Source organism: Barbus barbus (assembly GCF_936440315.1).
Source record: "Barbus barbus genome assembly, chromosome: 25".
In the NCBI taxonomy this organism is placed as follows: domain Eukaryota; kingdom Metazoa; phylum Chordata; class Actinopteri; order Cypriniformes; family Cyprinidae; genus Barbus; species Barbus barbus.
In genome coordinates, this window is record NC_136753.1 from 21357969 (window position 1) to 21384739 (window position 26771).

The following is a 26771-nucleotide window of genomic DNA, read 5'->3' on the forward strand; positions in this document are numbered from 1 at the left end:
AAGGGTCTATAAAGCAAATGCTTGCTTTATTCCTGTTTTCTGCTTCTGCGTATTATAGAGGCAATTGGATAAAGAATGCAGCTATAATTGTGTTGGGTGTGTTGGAATGGATGTCAGAGTGTGGTTTGTATGTGTGTCATAAAAAAAATTGTGTGTGTGTATGTGTGTGTTCTTGTACAAATTGAGAGAGAGAAACTGTACTGCAAATCACAAATCCAAGCACTGTGTGCAGCAGCAGAGTTTTGCTGGCATCTAATGGGGAAAATTTGGTACTGCGCCCAAACACAATTTTACTGAAAGCTCGTTTTTTTGAGATATCAGCCTCAAATTTGGAACACAACTTGTTTAGATTTATAGCTTTGATTTTCTAGAAGGTTTAGAGTTCAACATATTTCATATATAAAATATTCATAAAATAAAATATAAAATATTGTTCATAAATCATTTTCATAAACTTAAACCTGTATAACTTTTTTTGGTTTCACTTTTTAAACTATTTTTACTTCAACAATAATCTGCCATGGGTCTTCTTTAAAATGAGACCACACTTAAGTCTCTGCTCCGTTTTCTATGACCGTTTTTTTGACATGGACATTTTTGTCCACTATGGACCTAAGTGTAACTTTTTTTATTGATGCACAAGGGTTAATGACGTTGGCACAATTTAAGATGTACAATAAAAAAAATGCAAAAACAAGATATTACAATAGCAAACTCCCAGAGACCCTCTCTCTCTTTCAATTATATCTGCTTCAGAATTGTTCCTTTTTGTTTTCGTCTTTGACATGCAAAGGGTTATACACCCTTGTTGTGGCACCTTTGAAAAGAGGATTCTGGACCTGTACAGAACAAATAGACATTTGATTGTTACATCATCATTCTGTAAATTATTTAATTTCACACTGAAACAAACAATATGTTGTTTACACAGGTTATAATTTGATCTACATTTAAAGCCTACAAAGCTAACTGTGTGTAAGTTCCTAACAATACAGAGTGTCTTTGCGTGTACATCACCTCTTTCCTGTCTGTTTCTGCGCTTTGACAAAGTTCTGATATTCTCTAATGTCGTACAGCTACAGCAGGCCACGGTAAACAATGATTATTATAATGCCAATAAAAATTATGCTTGACACAGAGATGCCAATTATAAGTGTAGTCTTATCAACAGAACCTACAGAGACAAAAAGAACACACATTTAACATTCACAGTTACATCAAATCTGTGTCATATATGAGTTTAAGAGTGTGCTTATTTTACAGTCTTGTCAAATGAACTTAAAGTAGATACACATATGAGGCAGGTCTGCATATCGAAGCGCAATTGCGCCGTCATCACTAAGTTTCACATCATATGACATGGTAGCTTCGTATGTGCAACGCAGTTCATGAGTGCCAAGGCGAGATACTGTAGCTTTCAAACATTTTGCTATGGTGCTTGGTGTTGATAGCAGTGTTATTTTAGTATAATTGAGATACTATTATAGTTTAGTAATATTTTGAATTAGTTTTTAGTTTTGTATTTTCTGTTTTTTAATATATCAATAAAGTTTTTGTTCATTTTGATATGAAATATATACTTTTTTTGGTTAAAATACACAGTCCATTATACAGTCTGTTCCAGTGGGTAGCTGGAATAAGCCTCACAATGATTCACAATTCAAAAGTCTTGCTACCCAGCATTATGATCATTATAAGGTTTATGGATAATAGAAGAAAAAAATCAGGAAGAGAAAACTGAAATTGTGACTTCAAAAAGAAACAAACCCACACACAAATGTACACCTCACTAAAAATAATCTTGAAACAGATATTAGCTCACAGGAAGAGACTGATACTCACTTCAACTGCGTGCACTCATCAGTTAATGCAGAGCAGTGCTCTCCCTTGAAGCCTTTGTTACACTGACAGCGGTTGCAAGTCCGCTGCAAAGCCCTTTGTCATTCATACACTTGTCTTGGATAGGTCAGCACTCACATGCAGACCCCGTGTAGTCTTCAGTACAGTGACATGTCCCACACTTACATCTGCCTTTACCTATGACAAATGGAGAAGATAGTGAGTTTTGAATCTGAAATTCAAAAAGAAAGAAATAAAAAGCAAATTTTTTGTGACTTACCATTACATAGAAGATTATTATGGTGTTCACAACTACTGTCATCACATTCGCAGAATTTCCCACTGTAATGGCCATGACACACACACTTGCCACACTCACAGATGCCATGTCCACTGCAAACCAGTGAGCTCTTGTCAAGCCGACAAGATGCCAGCATGTTGATGATGGAGTCTGCATCACTCAGTTGCTCGCACTCGCAGCGCTGACCCAAACGCCATTTTTCACAGCTAACAAACACATCACACACACACTTCACAAGTTAAAAAAATGTAAACTGTAAGGCATACAGTATTTGCCAGTATGCACCAGCATTTAAAGCTGTTCAATCAAATAAGGTGCTCATTCAAAAGAGCTTTTTAAACAGTAACTGAAAATTTCATGAAAATAACATATCTGACACAAGACACATAAGTGACAAATGTGACTGGAAATGTGATTTTAAGATTTGCTGATGACTGTAATAGCAAATTAGATACATTCATTGTGCTTTTCTGTCTTTTTTGGAGCTTGGTAGTATATATATTGTCGATAAAATATTGTGTATTAGCCTTTCAGCTAACTTGGGTACATATATGAATGTAAATGTACACTTTTTAGATAGATAAATAAAACTTTTGTAATAAAATAATACAGGGCTGGAACAACATGATGACAAAATGTAAACGGTTTTAATTATTACTTCAAGTTCAAAGATTCTCTAATAAAGTGGTCGGCTAGCTGATGTAGTTCCCTGCTTAGACGCTAGGGTAGGGCTGGGACTCGATTCCAAAAAGAATCGATTCCTCGATTCCGAGGCGTTGGGAATTGAGAGTCGATTCCATTAGGCGGAATCGACTCCTCTTTAAGATTTTTTTTTTTTTTTTTAACACAAACCGCAGCCTGTAGCCGATTTCATTTGTCAACACAATCATGTCACCTGTAAAGAAATAAAGTTCAGACTAAATAAATGGATCCAGTCGTAACACAGGGTGGTTTAGGTAGGATGATTATTTCAGCGTTGTGTAGCAACCAGCGCAATGACTGACCCAATGAAATCTTTAGAATCGGTTGCTGGGCGGGGTTTGATCTTCCTCCTTGTAGTTTAGGACAAGAAGAATAAATCTGATTTCTTACACTGCTTTTTAAAAAACAACCACGTACAGTATGGAGACTGACGCTATCAGTGACTACGTTTATGGGGCAGCAGTAATCTAATTATTGACCTTATTCTGAATAGAACAATAATATTCTGATTAAGGTGATTACATACATGAGTTGCTTTCAGATTATTCCGTTCATGTTCCCGTTTTACGTGTTACAGATCGATTAATGGCACGCATCATTACGTCTCCATGCCATGCAGTCCAACGTTTCTTCCAGAATTATCAACAGTTTGTCTTCGTATGGTACTATAAATAGTTTTGGCTGTTTCATTTTCAAATTATACGAAAGATACGAGTCACTTCGTCGTCGTATTAACAACGTTAATAGTTAGATTAAGGTGTGTAGCCTACATGTCTGTAATGCAGTCCGATAATGCGACTAAAATAGGAATAATCCACGTCTTAATTCAATTTGCGTTTACTTCTATTATGACTTTAGCCAGATTAAGGTAATTAGAAATCACTGTTTACATTTCTTAATCAGAGTATTGTTTTAGGCTAATCAGGTTCATATCGGAGTATTGTTGTCCATGTAAACAGTGTTTTTTGATTATGTTCCATAGAGAAAAGTGCCTCGTTCTATTTATGACCAAGCAGCACTCGCAATACGACTAATAGGAAGGACAAATGGATTTGCAACAGTCCATTTGTCACGCCCGGTGTAGAGAGTTTCTCACTGTGTGGCACGGTAGGATGCGAATATGTTAGACAAGGTGTTGGTATAAAAAAAAAAGAATCGAAAATAACAGTGAGGAATCGATTCTTGGAATCGATTCTTTCGATTCCAGAAACAAGAATCGGAATCGGAATCGATTCCAAAAAATCCGGAATCGAACAGCCCTACGCTAGGGGTCTCTACCTGCACATGCCGCATGAGAGATTTCCGTTTCTGCTACAGTGTTTGGAGGCTATCTCTGGAACACCACAGTCACAGTTACACTCTGTATGCACTGTGATCTTCACCTCCTCATTGATGCCTTGCATTTTGATCCGAAATGTCTGAGGCTCCTTCAGACATGCAGATGCATTCAAACGTACATCAAATGTAATCTATAAAATCAATAAATCAATAGAAAAAACAAAACTTCTTCAGGCTTATGAGATATAACAACAAATGCTTCCTGGTTGCTGATAATTCAGATGAAAGCACTGATGGTGGTGCTTGCCTGCTCGTGCTTGATGCCTTGACACACTCCTTTCTCCTTCCATTCACTATCCGCTCGATTCCCCTTACATTTAGACCTGTAGGACACGGCCAATTCTTTGGGAGCTCCCTCCTGCTCTAACACCAGGGTGGATGACAAATTCTGGCCCACATAAACATGTATTTTCAGTATGTGTATATAAATACACAGTGATAAATGAATTATTAAACCAAAAACATATAGGCAAATGTCTTTGTGTATTATTTGAATCCTTATTGAATCCTTAAAATTGCTATATGTAATAAAGTTTTTCAATAAGATGGCAAAAAATAAAAATAAAAAATATTATGTGGCTTTCTGGCATACTATATGCAGATATATGCAATTATCTTGTCAAAGGATAATTCTCACAACATTAAAATAATCAGGGCTTGGGAAGAGGAACTTGACCTCAAGTTTGAGGATGACTACTGGAGTAGAGTATTAGACAATGTACGTACCACCACCTCATGTGCTAGACTTAGCTTTATACAATTTAAAACGATTCACAGAGCTCATCTTTCGAAGGCAAAACTTTCTAAAATATATCCCAATGTTTCAGGCTTGTGTGATAAATGTAAACTTTCACCATGTAACCTTAGTCATATGTTTGCATTTTGTTCCAAGTTTACTTTCTGATACTAATACTTTCTGATGTCCTAGGGGTCGAATTAATTGTTTGCCCTTTGATTGCAATCTTTGGTGTTCCTTCTCGGTGTCAGCCGTTAAGCCGGAGACAGGCTGACGTCATAGCTTTTGCATCTCTTCTTGCTAGGCGCAGAATTCTGTTGTCTTGGACCTCCCCTCAACCCCCCTCTATTTCAGTTTGGCTCAAAGATTTGGTATTCTTTCTAAAACTTACAATACAATATCAGACGTAGGGGGGAATCTTTTTTTGAAAAATGGCAACAATTTATCACATTCTTTAATGATTTACAAATCTTAGACGTGGATTGAGTGGAGATATATGTATACCCCTTATTGTATCATTATGTTTTTCTTAATTATGCCATGTGTGTGTACGTATAAGTGTATATGCATATGTTTTTTTATTTATTTTTTATTTTTATTTTATTTTTATTTATTTTTTTATTTTTTTGTTTGTTTGTTTGTTTGTTTTTTTTGTTATTGTGTACTAATTGGGGATTGTTTGTTAGGGCTGGGTAAGATTATGTATGGTGGGTGGGGTGATATAAAATGTAAAAATGCAATTTGCAACAATAAAAATTCTATGATCAAAAAGAGATGAGATCCACAACATTACAGGAGTCATTCTTTAATACTCCAAACACTGACTGAGGAATCGATGCACTCAGTGCCTGTTTGTGTGTATGAATGATGGAAACGAGAGAGAATAATTCTATTTTAAAAACTCACTTAAATTATTATTATTATTATTATTAAATCTATTTATACAATACCATTCAAAGGTTTGGGGTTGATAATTTATTTCGTTTTTGAAAGAAGACTCTTATGTTTACCAATGGTACACTCTGAGAGAGTACTATTTCTGAGAATGCAGATTTATTTTATCCCATGATCACATGATCAAATTAAATTTGCAATAATTTATAAGAGTTTACTGTCACTTTTAATAAATTTAAAGGGGTCATATGATGCGATTTCAAGTTTTTTCTTTCTCTTTGGAGTGTTACAAGCTGTTTGTGCATAGATGAGATCCCTAAAGTTGCAAAGACTAAAGTCTCAAACCCAAAGAGATATTCTTTATAAAAGTTAAGACTCGTCCACACCTTCATTCAAACACGCCCCCACATGTCTACGTCACGATGTGGAAATATTTGCGTAATGCCACGCAAATGCTCACACAAAGAAAGATGGCGTGGTTGCAGTAACCACAGTAGTGTTGATGCAGCCATGTCAGGGAGACGCAGTGTGTTTCTATGCGAAAGCAAAAGCACTTTATTTGGCCTTCCGAAAGTAGATGCAATTAGCAATCATTGGTTAAGATTTGTTTACAACGCAACAGCACAACCCAAATGTTCGAATTTGTGCAACGCAATTTATGGACAACAGTTTCGTGAACCTAGTAGAGTACAAGGTTGGCTAAGCAAGAAGGCTATTTTTTTTTAAAAAGGGTCAATTATGACTTTGCCATGACAATCTGGCGCTTCTGAATCAGCGACTGTAAGTATGTTTTGTTATTAGTTCAAGTATTTGCTATTGACTGTTCAAATGCGGAGTTTTGTGTGCATAACGCGTTGTGTGTGTGTGTGTGAGGGGAACAGGGTCACATCACAGCGGAGTGTACAGCCCGTCAGAAATCGGCTGGTTTAACCACAGCTTGTGTACTGAAAATACATACGAGCATCATCACTGCGTCTCTCACGCGACTTTCGGGCTTGAACTGATAAAACTAACTTGAAAGCTGAAGCTCGCGATTATGGTGAGGGGCGTTGCATTTCCAACGCGTGCTTGTAGGGTTCGGCCAATCACAATGCACTGGGTCAGTTGGCCAATCAGAGCAGACTGTGCTTGTCGGAAAGAGGGGCTTTGTAGAAAACAACGCGTTTGAGAGAGGCAGGCTATAGAGGACCTACAATAATGTACAGTATTTGAAAAATAATGTGTTTTTTTGAACATTAAAGCATGTCAACATATTCTGCTACACCAAATACACAAAATAATGATCTTTAAAATAGCATCAATAATACATGCTGAATAAATGTGCTATTTCTTTAAAAAAAAACACACACATTTACTGACCCCACACATTTAAACAGCAGTATATGTAGCTCCCTCAAACCTTATATGCTGGATAGATGTCCTCAGTCACAGCAAATATGAGCTGAATATTGTTATCCTGCAGAACTATAGATACATGGCCCACTGATGGGTAACCCTATAGGACAATTTAAAAAGATTTTATGTCTTCATATACAAACTCTACCACTTAAATTCCTCTTTAGGTTAATTTTCTATTTTTTAGCATCCATCTTCAACAGAAAACACAAAGAATGTTCATTGAATGTGCAATACTCACATAAGTGCTTCCATTATAGGAACCATTATTATTGACATGACACTGTCCATTATGTGGCTGAAAGACACCACCTAGTCGTCCATCTCCTGCCATGTGGAAAGTATCATCAGATGTGTAAACCAAAATTCGTGTCACATCACCCCACTTGATCTTATCCTGTGGTGAGAAATGGAAAAATAAGCCTTTTTTCATGTTAGTTCAAATCTGATTTTTTACATGCACAACATACTACACACAAGTAGCACACAGTTTTCACCTTACAGACACCTTACATCTTTGATCAGGGCATCCAGGTTGCCAGAGAGTTTTTGTTTGTTAACTTCTCGTTCAAACTCCTTGGCATCGTGAGTCAGGGGCAGGATATTCTTAAAACTGAAAGCCGGTTGGCAGGTATCTATGCGATTGGGGCAGGGGTTCTGACGTCTTAACTTCATCCGACTGACATACGGCAACATCTCCTTATCAACAAAAGACCCGAAACCTGAAAGGTGGAGGAAGAGCTTAGGATGCATGACATTAATGCAGCTCTAATTCTTTAAATTGCAGTTCAAATAGTTTTTAATTTAATAGCTATTTATATGTTTTAATTAAATATATTTTTGGGATCAGTAAGATTGTTTAATCTTTAGTAGAATTAATTTAATCAAAAATACAGTAAAAACAACAATACTGTGAAATCTTTAATAGCATTTAAAGAAATAGTACAATTTAAAATAACATTTTTTTTATTTTTATATATTTTAAAATGTATTCCTGTGCATTTTCAGCAGCCATTACTCCACTTTGATGCCTTGACACCACTACTTATTTACATTTCTTCAGTGTCACATGATCCTTCAGAAATTATTTTAATATGTTGATTTGATGCTTAAGAAATGATCAGTGTTAATGAACAGTTCTGCAGCTTAATTTTTGTGGGAACCACAACACTTTTTTTCGGGATACTTTGATGAAAATGACAGAACTAAACATAATTCAAAAAAATAATAATTATTAGTAACGTTATAAATTACTTTACTGTCACCTTTGATCAGTTTAATGCATATTTGCTGATTTTTTTTTTTTTTTTTGCAAAAAGATATTTGAACAGTAGTGCACTTCAAAATACTATAACTTCTATAACTGAAGAAATATTTTATAACTAGAAATGAATATATTAATAATATATAATAAATAATATAGAAATCAATATAGACATTTCCATAACTTTAATTTATTCACTATATCTTTTTCAGACTGGGAATGCACACGTCTTTAATACAGTAGTTCAAATTTCTTTGCGCTTTCAAAAATTGTGAATTACTATTATTTATTAACGATGATGAAAATTCACCATTGATCTTAATATTTCAGTTAGTGTATAGTCTCACCGATCCAGACGGTGTCTGTGATGTCCTTCAGCTTCTTGAGGATTTTCTGCCCCAGGGTTTTAATTTGCTCCAGATCATCTTTCATGGAATAGCTCAGATCCATCAGGTAGTACAGATCTATAGGGTAACCTACAGCCCTCTTAAACTCAATTGTGAATTCAAATGGAACTCCTGCGCATTTAAAAGAAACAAGCAGAGAAAACAATTTAGGGGCTGCAGAAATATGGTTGTTTTGTATATAGTTTGTGCTAATTGTGTTATTTGGCCAATTTGTATTATTTGTATGTGCAAGATACATATGACTGTGCAACTTTGCTGTATAATGTTACATCTGCATACTAAGGTGTATAACTACACTGAAGTGTAAATGCTCTGCACATGGCTTTAAGCTTATGTTCCAATATGTTGCAACAAGCTGCTGTATGTCTGAGGAGAAGTCTTAAGCTCACCAACTCTGAGTGTAATGTTGATATTTTGAGGTTTGAGTTGGACCACATTTTCACGATCGCTGCTGAAGTCACTGTTCTTCACAAAGGTCAAGGGATGTTTTCCAGGATTGATCACATGATCCCCTTTACAACTCCTCTCCCTCAGAGACTTGGGAAAATCACGTCGCCGTTCATTTGACTCACCTGGTTTTAGAAAGTCCTGCATTACAAGGATATTTGCATTACAAGCACAATAATTTATAAATAATCACAAAGAAATGGCACACAACACATTGAATTAACATAAACATTGAAAAATACACTATTTTATTTAAATATATTTTTTACAGTTTACAGAGAGATTAAAAATTGCATTCTTGATGTGTCATTTACTTTTTCGTTTTATTTTGCAACATGCTACTAAATTGTGCTTCGCATGGTAAAATCTAAATTAACTTGTTTTCTTCAAGTGAAAATGTTGTACTTAAAATGTTATAACAGTATATATTAACTGAATCAATCTACACCAAATCACATTAAGTAATTATTTAAGGTAACAACTGTTTTCACTTTTACAATATAGGAGGGAGGTGTTATTCTTGTTAAAGTTTAATTATTGATTTATTATTATGAAATTGTAGATTTTTTACCCATTTATCCATGTTTAGAAATGTGATAATTGTCTATTTGATTGTTTTCATAATTTTAAAAATGCACAAATAGTAAATGTATATAATATAAAGTAGTCTAATTTAGCAAACAATACATTTTCTTCTGAAGGCTTCCAAAATGAAGTAAAAGTACTTTGAGCTTACCCTATTTTAGATGTTAAGATTCAGGAAATAGTAGATGAGACGTACACAACAGATAATCTATAACAGTTGTAACACTTAGTTTTGGAAACAGCTGACAGACAATACCTTGAAGATCACCATGTGACAAAAGTGTACAAATGCATCATGATAAGAGCATGAACTTCTGAAGAGGCAGGTGGTTAGTTTGCACAGAAAAATATGCACAGCCACAGCTACCACGGCAGGAAAAGGGCACAAAAACAATGTGCAACCTAAAAGATTTTGTCAGGTTTTAATGCACAATGGATTCTTTGTTTCTCAATAATCTCTGTTCTCAGTTCTCTCCAGCTCTTTCCTGATGGGAAACGGTTCAGTTAAATTACGAACTGATTCATTTACATGATATAACTTACCGTCTGTGTGCACCACACACATCCAGGACTCCTTATACATTCAGAGCACGAAGAGTGAAATTGGCAAAGTGGTTCCTGACCTAAAATGCACATATACAGATAATTTCAAATATAAAGGCCTCATTTTACATTTTTTTTAAAAAGTCACGTGATTAAAGAGACAAAGTTCATTACCAAGCATGCATCTCTGTCCCAAACAGTGAAAGAAAATCATCCCAGCTATCAAAATAGCCTTCATCTGCAGAGAAAGGTAAGTTTTATTATACTATATTAGGTTACAATGACAAAAGGTTCACTTTGAGCACATTTTATTAAGATTTCTTCATTTTTAACATATTTTAATATGAAATATATTCCTGTACTAATATTGTCTCCACATAACACTCATGTTTTTAAACATTACTTTTAATCAAAACCATTTATTTTTACGCAAATTATTTTTCTCTATCAATGTTAAATAAAACAAAATCTTGTTTCAACTGTCATGTTCTTTGGGACCAGAAATCACATTGTGATGTTCTCTTTTACATTTTACAAAAAAAAAAAAACTGAATTTATACACTTGCGTGACACACTACCATATGATCAGCACATGAATAAAAACAACAGATCTAAATGTATATAAAAGCCCCACTGCACTTCCACCAGGCCACATGCTGTTCTTTTTATGCATGAGAACGTTCTCAACACCAGACACCTGATAATGAGTCAGGCTTAACAAGATGGAAGTTTGCAAGCAAGGCGGCAGACAGACATATAAAATACAAAACCAATTGTAATTGTCGTTCATCATTTAACAATCACAGAGTCATAGACCGGGTGAGAGACAGTAAATCCAAGGGTGAAAACACACATTCTTGCATACTCAATAAGTAGGACTTGGTAGAGGTATCACTATATAATTTAGTAAAGCAAACAGTATATAGGCTATTCTAACAGAGCACAGGGCTAAAAATCAAATTAACTTACTTATACATTCCATAGACAACAGTTAAAAATTATAAAGAAAATAGAAATGTTAGATTAAATTTTATTACAATAACCTAATACATAATTAAATAGAGAAAGAGCAGATTTGCAACAAGTTTTAAAAATACAGTTTGTATGTATTTTTGCTGTTTTTCTAATGAGAAAACCTTTAAATTGTTTTGGGGTCAAAATTAGAGGGAACATAATTTTAATGAACATAATATACTTTACAGTTTTCAAGGTACTGTATGATGGTACTATAACTAATTGTTTAAACTAAAAACAATATAAATGTCTAGCTACCACTAAGAAATGACATATCTTAAGTTCATCATGCACTTGGTATTTTCATATATTGTATGGTTAATGTCGTTACTGTCATGTAAACACAAAGTTTTTAACCCTTTGAAAAACTGAAAATGACAAATCTCAATTTAACTATATAGGCTATTAATTTAGTAATTTATTTATTTATTTTCTTTCTCTAAAACAAAGTGGTACGCCCAACCAGTAATTAAATGTTAAACATCGCCACAAGTTTCAAACCACCAGCACCACAGAAATGTGTTTTTCTGCGAATTAAAATGTTACTTGACAAACTGTTGGAAACTAAAACTGTCAAGCATTAACAAAAGCTAACCGTTTATATAGAGTTCATATTAAAGAGTTCAACGAAATTTATAATAATTTTCTAATAATTCGAAACGAGTCTCGGTGAATTTAAAGCGTCACTTGAGGCGTCACCATCATTCTCATCAGCACATCTATGGCAATTTTCCTATTGGAATCATTTAGGATTTTTTGACAATCTTTTTCTGTTGTAACTTTCCCCCTCACAAGCCAAATGCAACACGCTTCAAAATATTCTAATAAACTGAGAATAGTATTTGCTCAACTAAAGCTATACATTTGGATAAGAAGCGAGTATTTATTTTTTTGTAAATAACGTTATGATAAACATTTTAAGTATCATTTACTCAAGACAGCAGTTATAAATTTTACTCTAGATTATAACTGTTACAGGGTAATAATATTTTCGCCACATGGCAGCGCTCTTGTGACCTGTTTCCTGCTTTTGCACGTTTGCTAACTTTAGTATTGGAATCTCACATTTGTAATCTGAACATTGTGCTTTAGAAAATCTGTTTTTAACTATAAAATGAAGTGTATAACAACACAGCTGTAGACAAGCATCTTTATTTTAACACCACATGAATATGATGAAAGCTGTACTGTGTAATCAGGGGTTCAAGGATGTTAAAGGATTTTCTGGAACATGGACGAAAACCAGGATGTGTGGTAGGATTAATATATTTGATGTTTTATTTATGATAATGTAATATATAATAGAAAAAATTTAATTTTGTGGGGATACCATATGCCTACATTAGAAAATCTGAACTTTGGAAACTAAATTTTGTACATTTTATAACATGAAGTTAAATCATTTGTTGGTCGTTTAGAATAACAATCCAAAACCTTCTGAAAATATGTAATGTCTTAAAGAATTTCCATTTATGTCAATTGTTTTTCACCATTTTATAGTAATATGACTTTTCAAATATCTCTGTGTTCAGTGAAAACTTGTCAAATGTACAGGTTGCATTTAGCTAGTTTTATTTATTTTCAAACAATAGTACAATTTAGTCCAGACATAATCCAAAATGAGAAATCCAGCAGTGAAATAGTAAAAATCCAATTAATACTGAAAAATGTCTTTTAGTGGGGTTTTGTACTTAAAGGCATAGCTCATCCAAAAATAAAAATTCTGTCATTATTTGTTCACTTATGTAATATTTCCTTTTGTGTTCATATGGTTTATGAAGAACCATATGATTTATTGATTAACTGAATGTTCTTGTATACTAAGATCATATGGCTCATAAACCTTTCTATCCCACTGTAATTGTATATGTGAGTAGTCTAGACTGTTCCTCTCTTCTTGATAACATGCTCCATTGTAGCTGTCTCTGAGGTGTCCAAACTGATCTTGTATTTAGCCAGAATCTTGAGAATGGGCCTAATTTTCAGCCACCACTGAGTCTTCGGTATACGATGTCTGGAACAGAAACAGACAGTGTGAGCACATGAGGATGCAGCGATAAGATAAGATTCACTCAGTGAATGATAATGTGTACAATAAAATGAAACAACAGGATTGCTCACTCAAAGTCAGTGTCCTCTTTGAGATCAGAGAGAGGCTGGAAGATCATGCCTCTCTTTTTCATTCCCAAAACACAGGCAGAGTCCGGTGTATTGGCAAAGATACGGCCTGCTCACATGATGATAGAGACAAAAAGAGAACATTATTCACACAAACAGATCAGGTTCATACCTGCATGTAAGGCATTTTCCATGAATATTATACACTTTGGTGTCCCACTACTTCTATATAGTAAGAATTATTAGATATGTTACACTATTTATAAGATAAAATTAACCCAGCATGAAAAGTAGCTAGTTAAAACAATGTAGTTTCAATGTCATTATCCCTTTTTTAAAATGGTGATTTTGGCCTTTAAACCCTTCTTGACTGTAACCATCAATTTAAGCCATAATTTTGACACGGATATTCAATTCATTACTAATAAAACATGTTATTTGTACATTTTCTCATTATTTATTAATTTAGATATTTATAAATTATTATTAGTACTAGTAGTACTTAAACTTAAGTTAAAAATGTTTATTTAATGTTTGTTGCTAAAAAATAACTCTCGCATAAACCACAATTTTGTACAAACAGCTCATATAATATTTAGTTTGACCTCCTAAAGTTGACTATTAGCATTTTATATACATTTTATGACATTTTTATAAAATTGTCTAACTCTCTCTCTCTCTCCAGTCACTATTTTTACCTGGCAAGCGCTTTACATTTAAACACAATTCAATTCAATTTCAAACTCATTGAAATGACTGTTCACTCACCATGTCTGTAACACTCCTTCAGTTTATCAGTCAACCATAACACTGCTTTAGCACCCATCTTTGTGCCAAAGGTCCTATCAAACGGTGTAGGGGTTCCACCCTGAAATACCATGAGAAAAGAGATAATGACAGGGGAAATCTCAGCTCTGTTATAATGTTAAAACAAAGAATGCTATCAATATTGTACACAGACCTGCTGCATGTGGCCAAGCACATTTTTGCGACAGTCAAAAACTCCCTTGCCCTCTTCTGAGTACAAATTGAAGAGAAAATCTGTGGTATAGTTTGCATTACATTTCTCATTCCTGAAGGAAAACAGTTTGATGTTATTTAGAGTACAAGAATGAAATAGTAATTTCTCTAGATTACTGGAGAAGTTGACTGAATGTAAAAGAGAGAGCTAAAAGAAGCAGAAACAGATTGTGTAACAGAATGACCAACCTAAGAATGAGGCCTCTTTTCACTGTGGTCTTCATCTTCTCCAGTAAGTGCTCCACGTTTGTCTATCTCCCAACCAGACATTTAATGGTTAAAAACAAGCAAAATAAGGTACATGCACTCAATAAAGCATCAGTCTAACCAAAGATATTTCACCTCCAGGTCGTGAATGCCAAATGGGTCTTCATGGATATAAGCAGCATCAGCCCCTGCAGCCAGTCCTGCCATGGTTGCCAGATATCCACAGTATCCCCCCATTGTTTCAATGATGAAAACCCTACGCTTGGTTCCAGCAGCGGATTGCTTGATTCTATCGCATGTCTTAAAAGACACAAAACAGATGCTTACATATATAGTTGTGGACTTACATGTCTGTGAACTGTATATTATTTTTTTTTATAGTGTGTGGTTTCTCACAGTTGTGATAGTATTGAGAGCGGTATCAGCACCGATGCTGAAATCTGATCCAGGAACGTTATTAGACACAGTAGCTGGAATTACAACCAGGGGAATACACAACTCCTCGTATTTTTCTCTGGCAGTCACTAATTCCAAACCTCCAACAAAGGCCTAAACAAGAGGGAGAGTGTGAAAAAGGAAACAGAAAGGTGAGGTAGTAGCAGATGGACAAATAAAAATAATGTTTTTATTGACACTGGAACTAATATTCAGGATTTTCTCACCTCAAACCCTCCAATGATAACCAGGGCATGAATGTTAAACTTGGCTATATTCAGACTGATCTCTTCAATCATACTAGCTGGCAGTGACCTCCAGGGAGAAACAAAAACAACAACTAATGCTGGAAATCACACTACATACACTAATTTTAACTAATCCCCAAATGGTAATGTAGTTTGTAATATTAAAGCTCTATAAAGAGTTATAAAATGAACTGTGTAAACATTTCTGTCGTACCGCTTGGTTCCTAAATCAGAACCGCCTTTGCCTGTCCAGCCTCCAACATATCCCCATGTCATTGGTTCAATCTGTGAAAAGCGGGAGACAGAGATGAAATTGAACAGACACGTGTCCTCATGTGAACTCATGGTTTCCTCATGTATGTTAAATACTTTACAGTTCCGTGTGCAAGTCCACCGAAGCCGTCATGTACAGCTAGCATGTTGTGTCCTTGAAGGATACCGATCCTGACGGCTGAACGGACTGCTGCGTTCATTCCTGCACATGGAGCTCCCACGTTCAGGATAGCTATGTTTATATTACTCTAAACAAGGCGAGAAAGATGGAAGGAGGAAGATGATTAAAATCAGAATAAATAAATATAGAGAAGAGGTAGAGAAATTCATACATATTTAGAGTAAAGCCTAACAAAAGGGATAAACTGCATGATAAAATGGTGCTTGTTATACACCTTCACATCTGGGGCGGTCACATGAGCCAAGAGTTTATACGTGTTCCAGTTGTTCTCAAAACTCCTGCAGAAGAGAAACAACAAATCAATCACAAGATTAGTTTTATAAAAAGAGAGAAAGACAGTGATAAAGAACTCACTTTCCCCTGAGCTTGACAGCTTCCTCAAACTTGCCCTCTGCCATTGCTTTGGTCACTTCTTTTGTCTAAAAACGAGAACGAGAAGATATTACAAATTAAATTGCTTAACAATAGAACAAATCAACCAAACATTTGCATATATTATATATGATATGCAAATATGATATGTAACTAAACTACCATTATTACTATAAATGTTTTGAGGTCAGTAAGATTTTCTTAAAACTAATTTAAAAAATGCTTTTATTCAGTAAGTGCTTTTACTATTGATAATAGTAAGAAATGTTTCTTGAGCACCAAATCAGCATATTAGAATTATTTCTGAAGGATCATGTGACACTGAAGACTGGAGTAATTACTGCTGAAAATTCAGCTTTGTCATCACAGGAGTACATTCAATTTAAAAAATATATTAAAAATAATTTATTTTAAACTGTACTAATATTTCACAAATTTACCATTGTTTATTTTCATTATTATTAATTTCATTAATTTATTCATTCATTCGTTCATTCAGTTTGCTTCTTTTTTTTCAAATATAAGCAATATTGGTAAGCACAGGAGACTTCTTTCAAAAACATTTGTAAAAAATCTTACCGACTACACATTTAAACTGTAGTTGATATAAAATTATATAAAACATAAACTTATGAGCTTTTTTATTTTTTAGAATAAAAACAACAACAAACAAACACACACATATACTGTACATTTCTATTTTGGGAAAACAGCATTCTGATTTGGACGATCACAACAAAACAAATTAAATATGAAAATTATGCAGCCAAGTCAGAATGTGTCAGCTACTGCTCACCACTTGCACACACTCCATGAGGGGCAGTCGAACCGCCATGTTTCCAGACAGACTGACCACACATGCAGGGGTGCCAGGAGTGGCCTCTAGCAATGCCATCACAGCCTCCACCCCCATCCTACTGCCCTGAGAACAAGACGGACAGGGGAAGACCTTACTGGCAGCATGTTACAGATGCATCAAATAAACAAAAAAATACTTAAAAAATCTGAACCATACCAAGATTCTGTCAAAGGCTGAAGGTGTTCCTCCTCTCTGCACATGACCCAGAATAGTGGCACGTGTGTCAAAGCCGAGCTTCTTAGTGACCAGCTAAACAAACACAAACAAATGTGAAGAATTAGCAATGTTGTCTTACGTACAAGCTGATAAAAAAAAATCACAATGATCATATTTTTTATGCAGCAATGTTTGGCTTACGTTCTTGATAATTTCACAAGTGATAGGTTTGCCGTGGCGATCCAAAGCACCTTCAGCCACAATGATGACATTCAAACGATTGCCAATGCTTCTTTGCTGCACAATAAAGACAGCATAATGACATTAGACAGAATACAATATGATGATGTTGACTATGATGATAAACAAGACAGTTATAATGTGTATAGATGTTACATAGGTAAGTCTCCTGCACAGATGGTCCTCCCATCCTTCATCTGGGGGCATTTCAGGAATAAAAACCCAGTCAGCACCACACGCCAGGGCTGTGACTAAGGCCAAATATCTATACGTACACATAAACATGTACATACACTCATAGTTAGTGGCAGAACATAAGAGAAACACTTCATTGTGATAACTAAAATAAAAAATAAAGAAAATAAAATATTTTAAAAAGTTATTTCTAGTTTCCAAACTATAACTAAAACTTGGGGACAGATTTACTAACAGCTTGCACCAGCGCAAACCGTCTTTTGGCGTTAAAATAGTAGTGTCAGGATTTACTAAAAACTTGCAGTGAAGAATTAGCGCTTGAAAGGCGTAGACGCAGTTATTTTTGTGCCTGACCTTATTGAATATGCATTTGTAGGAGTTTCCCTTTCAGGTGCAAAATTTATGGGAGGAGAGTAGTAAAATGAATCATTTAACACGATTTACTAACGTTTGCGCTCGTCAAAATTACTGGTATTTACAGCATTATTTAATACCCCAACAAAGCATGTCTTAGGCGGGTAATTTGCGCTGCTCTCGGTAGATTGCGCTGGTCATTTTGGAAATTAGATTTTGTGTCTGTGTTCTTTAATTTGCGCATTGTCTGTAAATCACCCACAGAAATCTCCACAACCATCTGCGCTGTTTTGGAATTGTACTAGTAAATCTGGCCCACGACGTACTGAAATAACAAACTAAATTATAAATATAATAACTAAAAATACAAAAAATTTAACAAATTAAAAAAAAAACCTCAAAATAACACTGGCAGTAACCTTGTGTATAACGATACTACTGCAACTGGTTTACGATCAGAACTGATTGGCATAAGATATGGATTTTGTTGTATAACAGATAATATGGGAACATACAATAACAAAATGACATATCCATGAATCCATATTGCAACATACCCACAATGCCTCCCCATCACTTCAAGAATGAAGGCTCTTTGATGACTGCAAAGGTGAGATAAGAACAGACAAATCAATGTGTTGTCAACTGTGTAGTGCCATGTATACATGCACGTGTGTTTGTATGTACCTCTGAGCTGTTGTTGTGATGGCATCCACTACTTCAATGATCCTGTGCAGAGCAGAATCAGTGCCAATCGTCATGTCTGTGCCACAGAAATCATTGTCGATGGAGCCAACCATCCCAACGATGTTCAGATAAGATGATCGTTTAGCCTCCTCTGCTGTGATTTTACCTATGAGCAGACAACAGACAGATGTGTTTTCCCTAAATATGAAAAAGTGACACTGAATCTTCTAATCAGTTTCCTTATTTATATTAAGCTATAGAGTATTTTCTGCTAAATATTACATATTTACATATAAAATATATTACCAAAGTTAAAATATAGTTTCAAATATTACTATATACACTACTTTTCAAAAGTTTGGGATTTATTACTGTTTTCAAAAGAAATCTCTTAAGGCCTTTCCACACTGAGAGCGATGCGAAAAGGCGATGCGAATCGCCCGCGAATGTTGCTTTCACACCGAGCGTGAAAAACCCACTTTAAATCATCATCGAGTGCTTGTAATAATCTAAAATGGATTTTGATTCTATAATAGGCAGACATGCACACTTTGTACGTTTTATAATGGACTGATCGCTTGTCATGTGTCACAAAACATCCATTATTGTTAAAATAAATACCACGAACTGCATAAAAACATATATAGAAAACCTATCTTCACAATTATAGGTCTATTTGCTTTCATATTTCATGTGTAGAAAAATATTTCTCTCTTTTTTTATTGAAGGAAGGGCAAGAGATGATTACATGATTGACAGGTCGGTGCGCTAATGTTCGCGTTCAGTGTGGAAAGGCCTTTACACTCAACATATAGCCTACCTGCTTTTAGCAAGATTTGGAGCAGCTCACTCCACTCATTGCGAAACTCATTGGCGCCTGTCAGGCTTCCATCTCCACCAATAACACACAGATTAGTGATGCCCAGCTTCACCAGGTTACATGCTGCTTTAGCTCTGCCCTCCTTAGAGCGGAAGTCCTGACAGCGGGCACTGCCAATCACTGTGCCACCCTGACAAAATAGTTAGAGATAATTAAGAAAAATATTAAGAAGCACAAACACTTCAGTAAAAATGCCAAACAATAAAATAACTTAAATGTTGGCAGAGGAATATACTAAAGTGTGGTGGATGGTTATTGTGGTTGAGATGTCCCTCAGCTGGTTTACATAACATGAGAAGGACGATTTAGGCCCACAGTGCTTTTTGGCTACAGCACTAAACCAAGGGTTAAGGTTTGGCTGGTTAGTAAGGGTTTGAGACTGCCCATGCTCTTGTGGTGCCATCAGCCAGTCCGAATTGTCATGATGTCATTTGTCTGTGGCTCATGTGATTACTTGCTTGGAATTTGTGGTGTGGGCAGTAGTGTTTATGTGTGTGTGTGTGTGTGTGTAACATTACCCTAAGTCTCAAAAGCAGGTCTCTGGGTGAACTCTGGCATTTTGTGCAAGGCCATAGCAGTTATGCCATGCAACACGATCACTTACATGTATACACAAATAAAATGATGCACTCATCCCTTAGTTACAATTATGTTGATGTGTGCAGTGTGTACAATAATAAATACAATGAGCAAAAATGCTTGTTGAAAGCAGGAGCGTTTCTAGCCTTCCATAAACACTGGGGCATATCAAAAAGTGTTTTAAAATGGTAATACTCTTTTATGATACTGTTTTGGATATATGGATACAAATTGCATGTTCACAAGCAATAAAGAGCAGCATCATCTCTGATACACCAATGATATTACCATTTGCGAGTTTTGTGTCATACAGTGGAATGGACTGCGGGTTATCTCATCCAGCGGTATTTTAGTTTTTTGTCTTATAAAGTATCCTGTTACGGTGTGAGAAAATTCTACAGAGGATTACGTGCATTAGTGAACTGTTTTGTGAATCGAGACCCAGTAAAAAGGGTCTAGTGACGCTCCTGGTTAAAGGTGAAGGGAGATGATGAGTTTATTACCAGCTGCAGCATCATTGACACACTCTCCCAAGTTGCTTGTCGGATGTTATCTCCTCCATCAACTAGGCCCTGATAACCCTAGATGCCCACAAAGATTGAAGGATGAATAATGGAACGCACACACACGTTACATAATACATCAACTTTAAAAGATTGAGTGGATTTTGAATTGAGCAAGAGCTGAGTGAATTAGAAAGTGAATTTCTCCTGCATAGCAGTGATTTAGAATTACAAATTCTCAATTTCTGTGTACAGCGAATGCCATTCTTTCATTTTTAATTCTTTATTTCTTATGTGTGTGCGCTTAAATGTACAAACCTCATGTACAAAATAGACTTTAGCACCGGTGTAGATCCCAACTCTCACCGTGGCTCGGACAGCAGCATTCATACCTGAGATACAGTATAATAAATAAAGAAGCATAATTATTGCACATATTTTCTAGACTTTTGATTTGCTAGACATTTTCATCCCAGAACTAGAGGTCTAAGGTTGTCTTTAATTTGTCACAAACATTACGTTTAATTAAGTTTTGGTGGCTGTTCGTGAAATGTATCAAGCTAACTGCTAATTACATGGACAGTGTGAGAAAAAAGCTGCTTTTCGTTTTACTCTAAACCTGTTATCTTGTCATCTGGTCACATAAACACACATGGTGGTTAAGTTCCATTGAAAAGGGCAATCTAAGTGGCTCGAGTTTCATTTAAGATTGAACCAGAGAGGACAACAGGCAAGCTTCATTGCCCAGCTCTCTAAAGCAACCACATTTCCCCAAAGGTCACCGGCTAAATATAACACCCCTCAGACAGAGAGAGAGACAGAGAGATCATGGGGAGGAATTGAATGAGAGGGAGAGGGAATGATGGGACGACCATAGTTAAGGTTCTTAGGACTAGTTGACATTACACAGTTATTTGGCTTATTCTCCAGCTGGTACCAGATAAGGTTAAAGGTCGGTTCTTTTTCCTACTGCTAAAGGTTGGATAAAAGGTCAGTGTGAAAGCTTTAGCACCTCTCATGACCTCTCTGATATACGATTCCTGTTGCTCATTCAACATGGCTGCTATCGTAAATGAGGAGGTGGTAGTTCAATCAGGTAATCAAGCACCCAACAAAACCACTTCAAATGATCATCTATCAAGTTATGCAGAAAATTCAATACCACACACATTTGATTTTATGCCTTGCATTTTAATGCAAAAGAGGGGGAAACTGCATATCGCTCTTGATAATGCAGACAAAAAACCTTCCTAAATGACAAACACTGATATTTTTCTCACTCCGTAAAATCGAAACTCTATTTCAAAGGTATATTTCTTCCAAAACTGGAAATTATGCCATAATTTGCTCACTCTCATGACATTCTGGACACATATTCCTTAATTTCATGAAACACAAGAGATGTTTAGCAGAATGACCATGCTGATCTTTTCCGTATTACAAAAGTGGACAGTGATCTATACTGTCCAAATTATGCAATAACGAGGAGGAAGAGAACAAATTGCACCAATTTGGAATACACAAAAGCATGAACAAGTCTTTTTTCTAATGTTTTATTTATAATTTTATAATGTTTTATTGAACCTTGATAATATAAACATCTCCTTTAGTGTTCTATGGAAAAAAAAATTGGTTTTTAATTTTTAGCTGAAATAAATATACTTTCTCTACTTTCCCTTAAAGATTAAATAAATAATTTTACCTAAAGTCTTGATGCATGTTGAATATACTCATCAACATGTTGATGAGTATGAACTACCCAAAACCAGCTACACTATCATTCAAATGTTTGGGGTCGGTAAGATTTTTTTAATAAATAAATATTTTTATTCAACAAGGGCATGTTAAATTGGATTAAAAGTGACAGTAAAGACATTTGTGTTACAAAATATTTCAATTTTAAATAAATGCTGTTTTTTCGAGCTTTCAAATCAACAAATAACCCTAAAAAAATGGATGAGGGTTTCCACAAAAACATTTTTTTCAACTGCGATAATGGTAAGACATGTTGCTTGAAAACCAAATCAGCATATCAGAATGATTCCTGAAGGTTCATGTGACACTGATCATTGAAAATTCTTACCAACCCTAAATGTTTGAATGGTAGTGTACATACACAGAAACATAATAACCCAATAATCTATTCAGTTCAATTCAACTCACATTTATTTGTATAGCGCTTTTCATGATACAAATCATTGCAAAGCAGCTTTACAGAATATTAAAGTTTTTACATTATAATTGACATTAACTACAAGACGAGTGGTAGATTATTTGTTTTGTTGTATAAAGTTGTCACATCATAAATGTGGAAAAGTTATGTTTTAAGGCACAAGACTTGTTACTTTCAGTATTAGAATTTAAGATAAAGAGATAATGAAAGAGTGCACCCCAAAACTCTTTAAAGCCCTACTTCCACAGAGTTGGTCTCCATAAAGGCCCATACACACAAATGCACACTTCCTCACCTTGTGCATCTCCTCCGGAGGTGAGAACAGCGATGGCTCTTCCAACGCCCATCTTTGTGGGGTCCACAGATGTTGAACGCTGCATATTGATGAGATAACCTGGGACGACAAGAGAAATTTAAGTGAACTGTCACCTTTCCCTATCAGACCACTCTCTTCAAGACTGATCGAGAAAGTGGAGTGGGAACGTGACAGCAGTATGAACTCCCTCTACCCTGGCATGCAGTGTCACAGATAGTATCCACCCCCTTCATAACTAAATTTAAAATGATCTGCAGTGGCACCACATGCTGCTAGTGTTCTGACTAAAACAAACGCACAGACACTGCATTTACTGTCACTTTAATCCCATGTCATGTGATCTTTACGCACAAACAAAACCAGAAACAAACACAAAACAAATACACAGACAAACAAAAGCATATGGTCATGGTTGGACATATACAGCAACATGACCTTTACGCTATCTTTTCCCATAGGACATACTGGAATATGCAGTGCAACACAATACTTACAGTCATTGTTTATGGTAGTGGTACAGCTGAGGTTGTTCAGGTTTTCGTCTAAATACTTTGTAGAAGTGGGCTTTCCATCTATAACACAAGGGCATTGAAAAAAGATTAATTTACTTCTACATCCTAGAATAATCAACACAGCTCTGGCATGACTAAATTATTTATAGCACACTTCCATCTGATCTTTCTGAGAAAACACTCAATGAACACAATATTATGATTATATGGCGAGGAGGTGTGTGTGTGTTTTTGTCTTTGTATGTTTAGTGCTGTAACTAATACAGATGAGCCTTACTATAAAGGGCACAAGAAAGGACTTTTATCAAGCTCAAGACTTCCCTTTGGCCAGAACTGCATTATCACTATGTATTTGATGCGGTAATATGTCTGCATTTAATTTTACTATGATCCAATTCCACAGATTTAGGTCACCAATAATGCTAACTAGCTGGCTGGTTTTGTCAAACTTGGGAAAAACTTGTGATAATCGTGGAAACGAAACTGAGAGTCGGACTCGTAATCGAAAGGTTGCGAGTTCGAGCCCCCGGCCGGCAGGAATTGTAGGTGGGGGGAGTGAATGTCCAGCGCTCTCTCCACCCTCAATACCACGACTGAGGTGCCCTTGAGCAAGGCACCGAACCCCCAATTGCTCCCCGGGCGCTGCAGCATGGCTGCCCACTGCTCCGGGTGTGTGTTCACGGTGTGTGTGTGTGTGTGTGTGTGTGTGCATTTGTTCACTACTCACTGCTGTGTGTGTGCACTTGGATGGGTTAAACGCAGAGCACCAATTTCGAGTATGGGTCACCATACTTGACAATACGTCACGACTTTTTATATATCTATCTGTGTGTTTAAATTCATTTTCCACCCAATTCAGTCATTTTGAGGTAAATACATAGTAAATATATCTTATGTTTCTCCATTTACAAAGAGGAAGATTTCTAGTCACCGAGAATAGTGTCTAATGAGATTATAGTAGAGTCCAGATTAAACTCTCCGACTCTAGCGTCCCAGTGTGCAACAGCTGCTGGTTGTTGGATGACACTGGTGTTAGATGACTAGACTCCAGAGGTTACGGGGTTACAGTCCACTGATCGAATGCTGCTGTGGATCAGGGTCAGCAGACTAATAAGAGTTGCTGGTGTTTTTGCTTACACCCAGCCAGTCACGTCTAAATTAGCTGTTAATGCTTAGAGAAACTGACCACAACAAACCTGCCAATCCTGTTTTGAACAAGCTATTTACAGTGTAAGAGTTAAACCTCCTTAACACCAGATAAATCTCTTCAGCAACATTAAATGTAGTGTGATCAGTTCTCTATAAAAAGATATCCTGAAAGGGTTTTCTAAATTGCAGTCAAAATAATCAGACTTAACCCCACTATATACTGTATGATTTTTTGAGTTACTGTAATGAGAGATTGTACGATGTGATCTCAAGGCAGACAGAAATGTGATTTGCCTCAGATGATATATATATATATATATATACACACACACACACACACACACACACTTCATATACTTACATACTGAAATACACAAATAAATAAATGCAAAACAATACCCAAATTATTATTGACATTTACTGTAAGTTAGTTTTTCAAAACTAAAAATGTACTACAAATTGAGTCTCCTTAGATTTAAATCTAGTCTCTGATAAAGAACGCGGAGCTGGCGGTCGATCCCAAAAGTTACAGAGGGGAACTGACTACACAGAAGAACGTGACTTAACTACAGTATGTGTAATTGATTGCCAAAATACTACTACTACACTTTCTAGAAGAGCCTTACCAGGACATAGTTCGGACTTTGATTCATCACTGCTACTTGAATGTTTTGATCCTGTTTACCAAAAAAAAAAAAAAAAAAAACATTTATATTCATTCATTCATGACTCTTTCTGTTTGTTACATCTTTACACCAGTTTTTTGAGCATTAGGAATCTCTGAACCACTGTTACTTAATCGATTCGTTCAGTTAAGATTCATAACAACACTAATTTTAAAAACTGATTTTAAAAGCAATTAAAGAAGTAAAGGCAAGTTCATTGTTTCCAAACTGACCGTAAATGCTTTAATACAGAGGTTTTCACCTCAGCTAACAGAGCCTTCTCAGAGTAAAAGAAGATATTTTAAAGAATTTTGGTAACCAAACAGTTTTGGTTCCCATTGACCCGATGTCCGATGGAAGTCAATGGGAACCAAAACTGTTTGGTTACCAACATTCTTCAAAATGTTTTCTTCTTGTTTTCATCATTCTTCTTTTATGGTCCACAGAGGAAAGAAAGTCACAAAGTTTTGGAACGAAATGTTATCAGAATTTTCATTTTTGGGTGAACTATGCTACGCTACTGAGGGTTTACAAAAATTAGACCTATTTAATTTTAATACAAAATCTCAATTTATCAATCATGTTAGTGCAAAATATACCATTAGACAGTTTATTACAAGATACATTCCCATTAAGATAAGATTTCATTTCCATTTTTCTTAATCAAGTAAACAGATGGAATTGACTTCAAGAAATCCAAAACTCTAGAATCAAACAGTTTAATAAGCCACTCCTATTTTATGAATATCAATCCCTCTATGAGCAATGCTTGCTTACTGTGACATCAGTACATTAAAGTGCTGTGTCATTTGGTCATCTGCCTGCTTGACCACTGAAACATGCCATATAGTACTCAACAGATACACAAACACACAAGGCTACATCCAGTGACAACAAAGACATAAAACAACATGCAGTTTTTTTATATGAATCCAAACACACAAACACTATGCGTACCGTATACATGATTAGCATCAAACTGAATCTTCCTGTGCGTGAACTGCCAGATGAAGACCGCCAGCCATATATGAGGGATCCAGTGGAACAGGAGTAAAGAAAGTTGCAGAATACACTCGCACAATTCTAACAAACAAAAACAAATTTGACACACACATATAAACACATCCCAGACGCATACACACACCTGCCAGACACACACACAGCTGTCCAACACTGCCTCCATT

At 35.6% G+C, this 26771-nt stretch overlaps 1 protein-coding gene and 1 pseudogene across 2 annotated transcripts; both read right to left on the bottom strand.

Moving 5' to 3' along the window:
* Nucleotides 1-1147: 1147 nt before the first annotated feature.
* Nucleotides 1148-10632, bottom strand: LOC306845277 (integrin beta-7-like; annotated as a pseudogene). Its single transcript has 13 exons — nt 10626-10632; nt 10452-10531; nt 9266-9464; nt 8817-8987; nt 7703-7927; nt 7447-7602; nt 7210-7305; nt 5702-5764; nt 4428-4568; nt 4121-4311; nt 2241-2346; nt 1978-2037; nt 1148-1174 (listed from the first exon to the last, which is right to left on the bottom strand). The product of its transcript is annotated as an integrin beta-7-like (transcript).
* A 1970-nt stretch (nt 10633-12602) lies between these two features.
* LOC306844696 (ATP-dependent 6-phosphofructokinase, muscle type-like) lies at nt 12603-26771 on the bottom strand. The gene is made up of 25 exons (XM_079377018.1): nt 26545-26771; nt 25549-25599; nt 23756-23833; nt 23241-23339; nt 21091-21164; nt 20773-20850; nt 19631-19820; nt 18811-18976; nt 18681-18725; nt 17731-17839; nt 17536-17631; nt 17335-17427; nt 17116-17241; nt 16302-16366; nt 16162-16225; nt 15868-16014; nt 15708-15778; nt 15473-15560; nt 15207-15359; nt 14946-15110; nt 14793-14854; nt 14545-14656; nt 14352-14451; nt 13587-13692; nt 12603-13479 (listed from the first exon to the last, which is right to left on the bottom strand). Exons 1-25 carry the CDS (start codon nt 26768-26770, stop codon nt 13344-13346), a joined length of 2700 nt encoding a protein of 899 aa, XP_079233144.1. The 5' UTR covers nt 26771; the 3' UTR covers nt 12603-13343.

Excerpts from the sequence above, each read along its gene's own strand:
- LOC306844696 (XM_079377018.1), bottom strand. The coding sequence starts at position 26,770 with ATGGAGGCAGTGTTGGACAGCTGTGTGTGTGTCTGGCAGGTGTGTGTA. Across the intron at positions 16,015-16,161 it reads TGACCGCCCCAGATGTGAAG|AGTAATATAAACATAGCTAT; the intron begins GTGTATAACAAG and ends CGCCTTGTTTAG. Across the intron at positions 15,111-15,206 it reads CTCTCAATACTATCACAACT|ACATGCGATAGAATCAAGCA; the intron begins GTGAGAAACCAC and ends GTGTCTTTTAAG.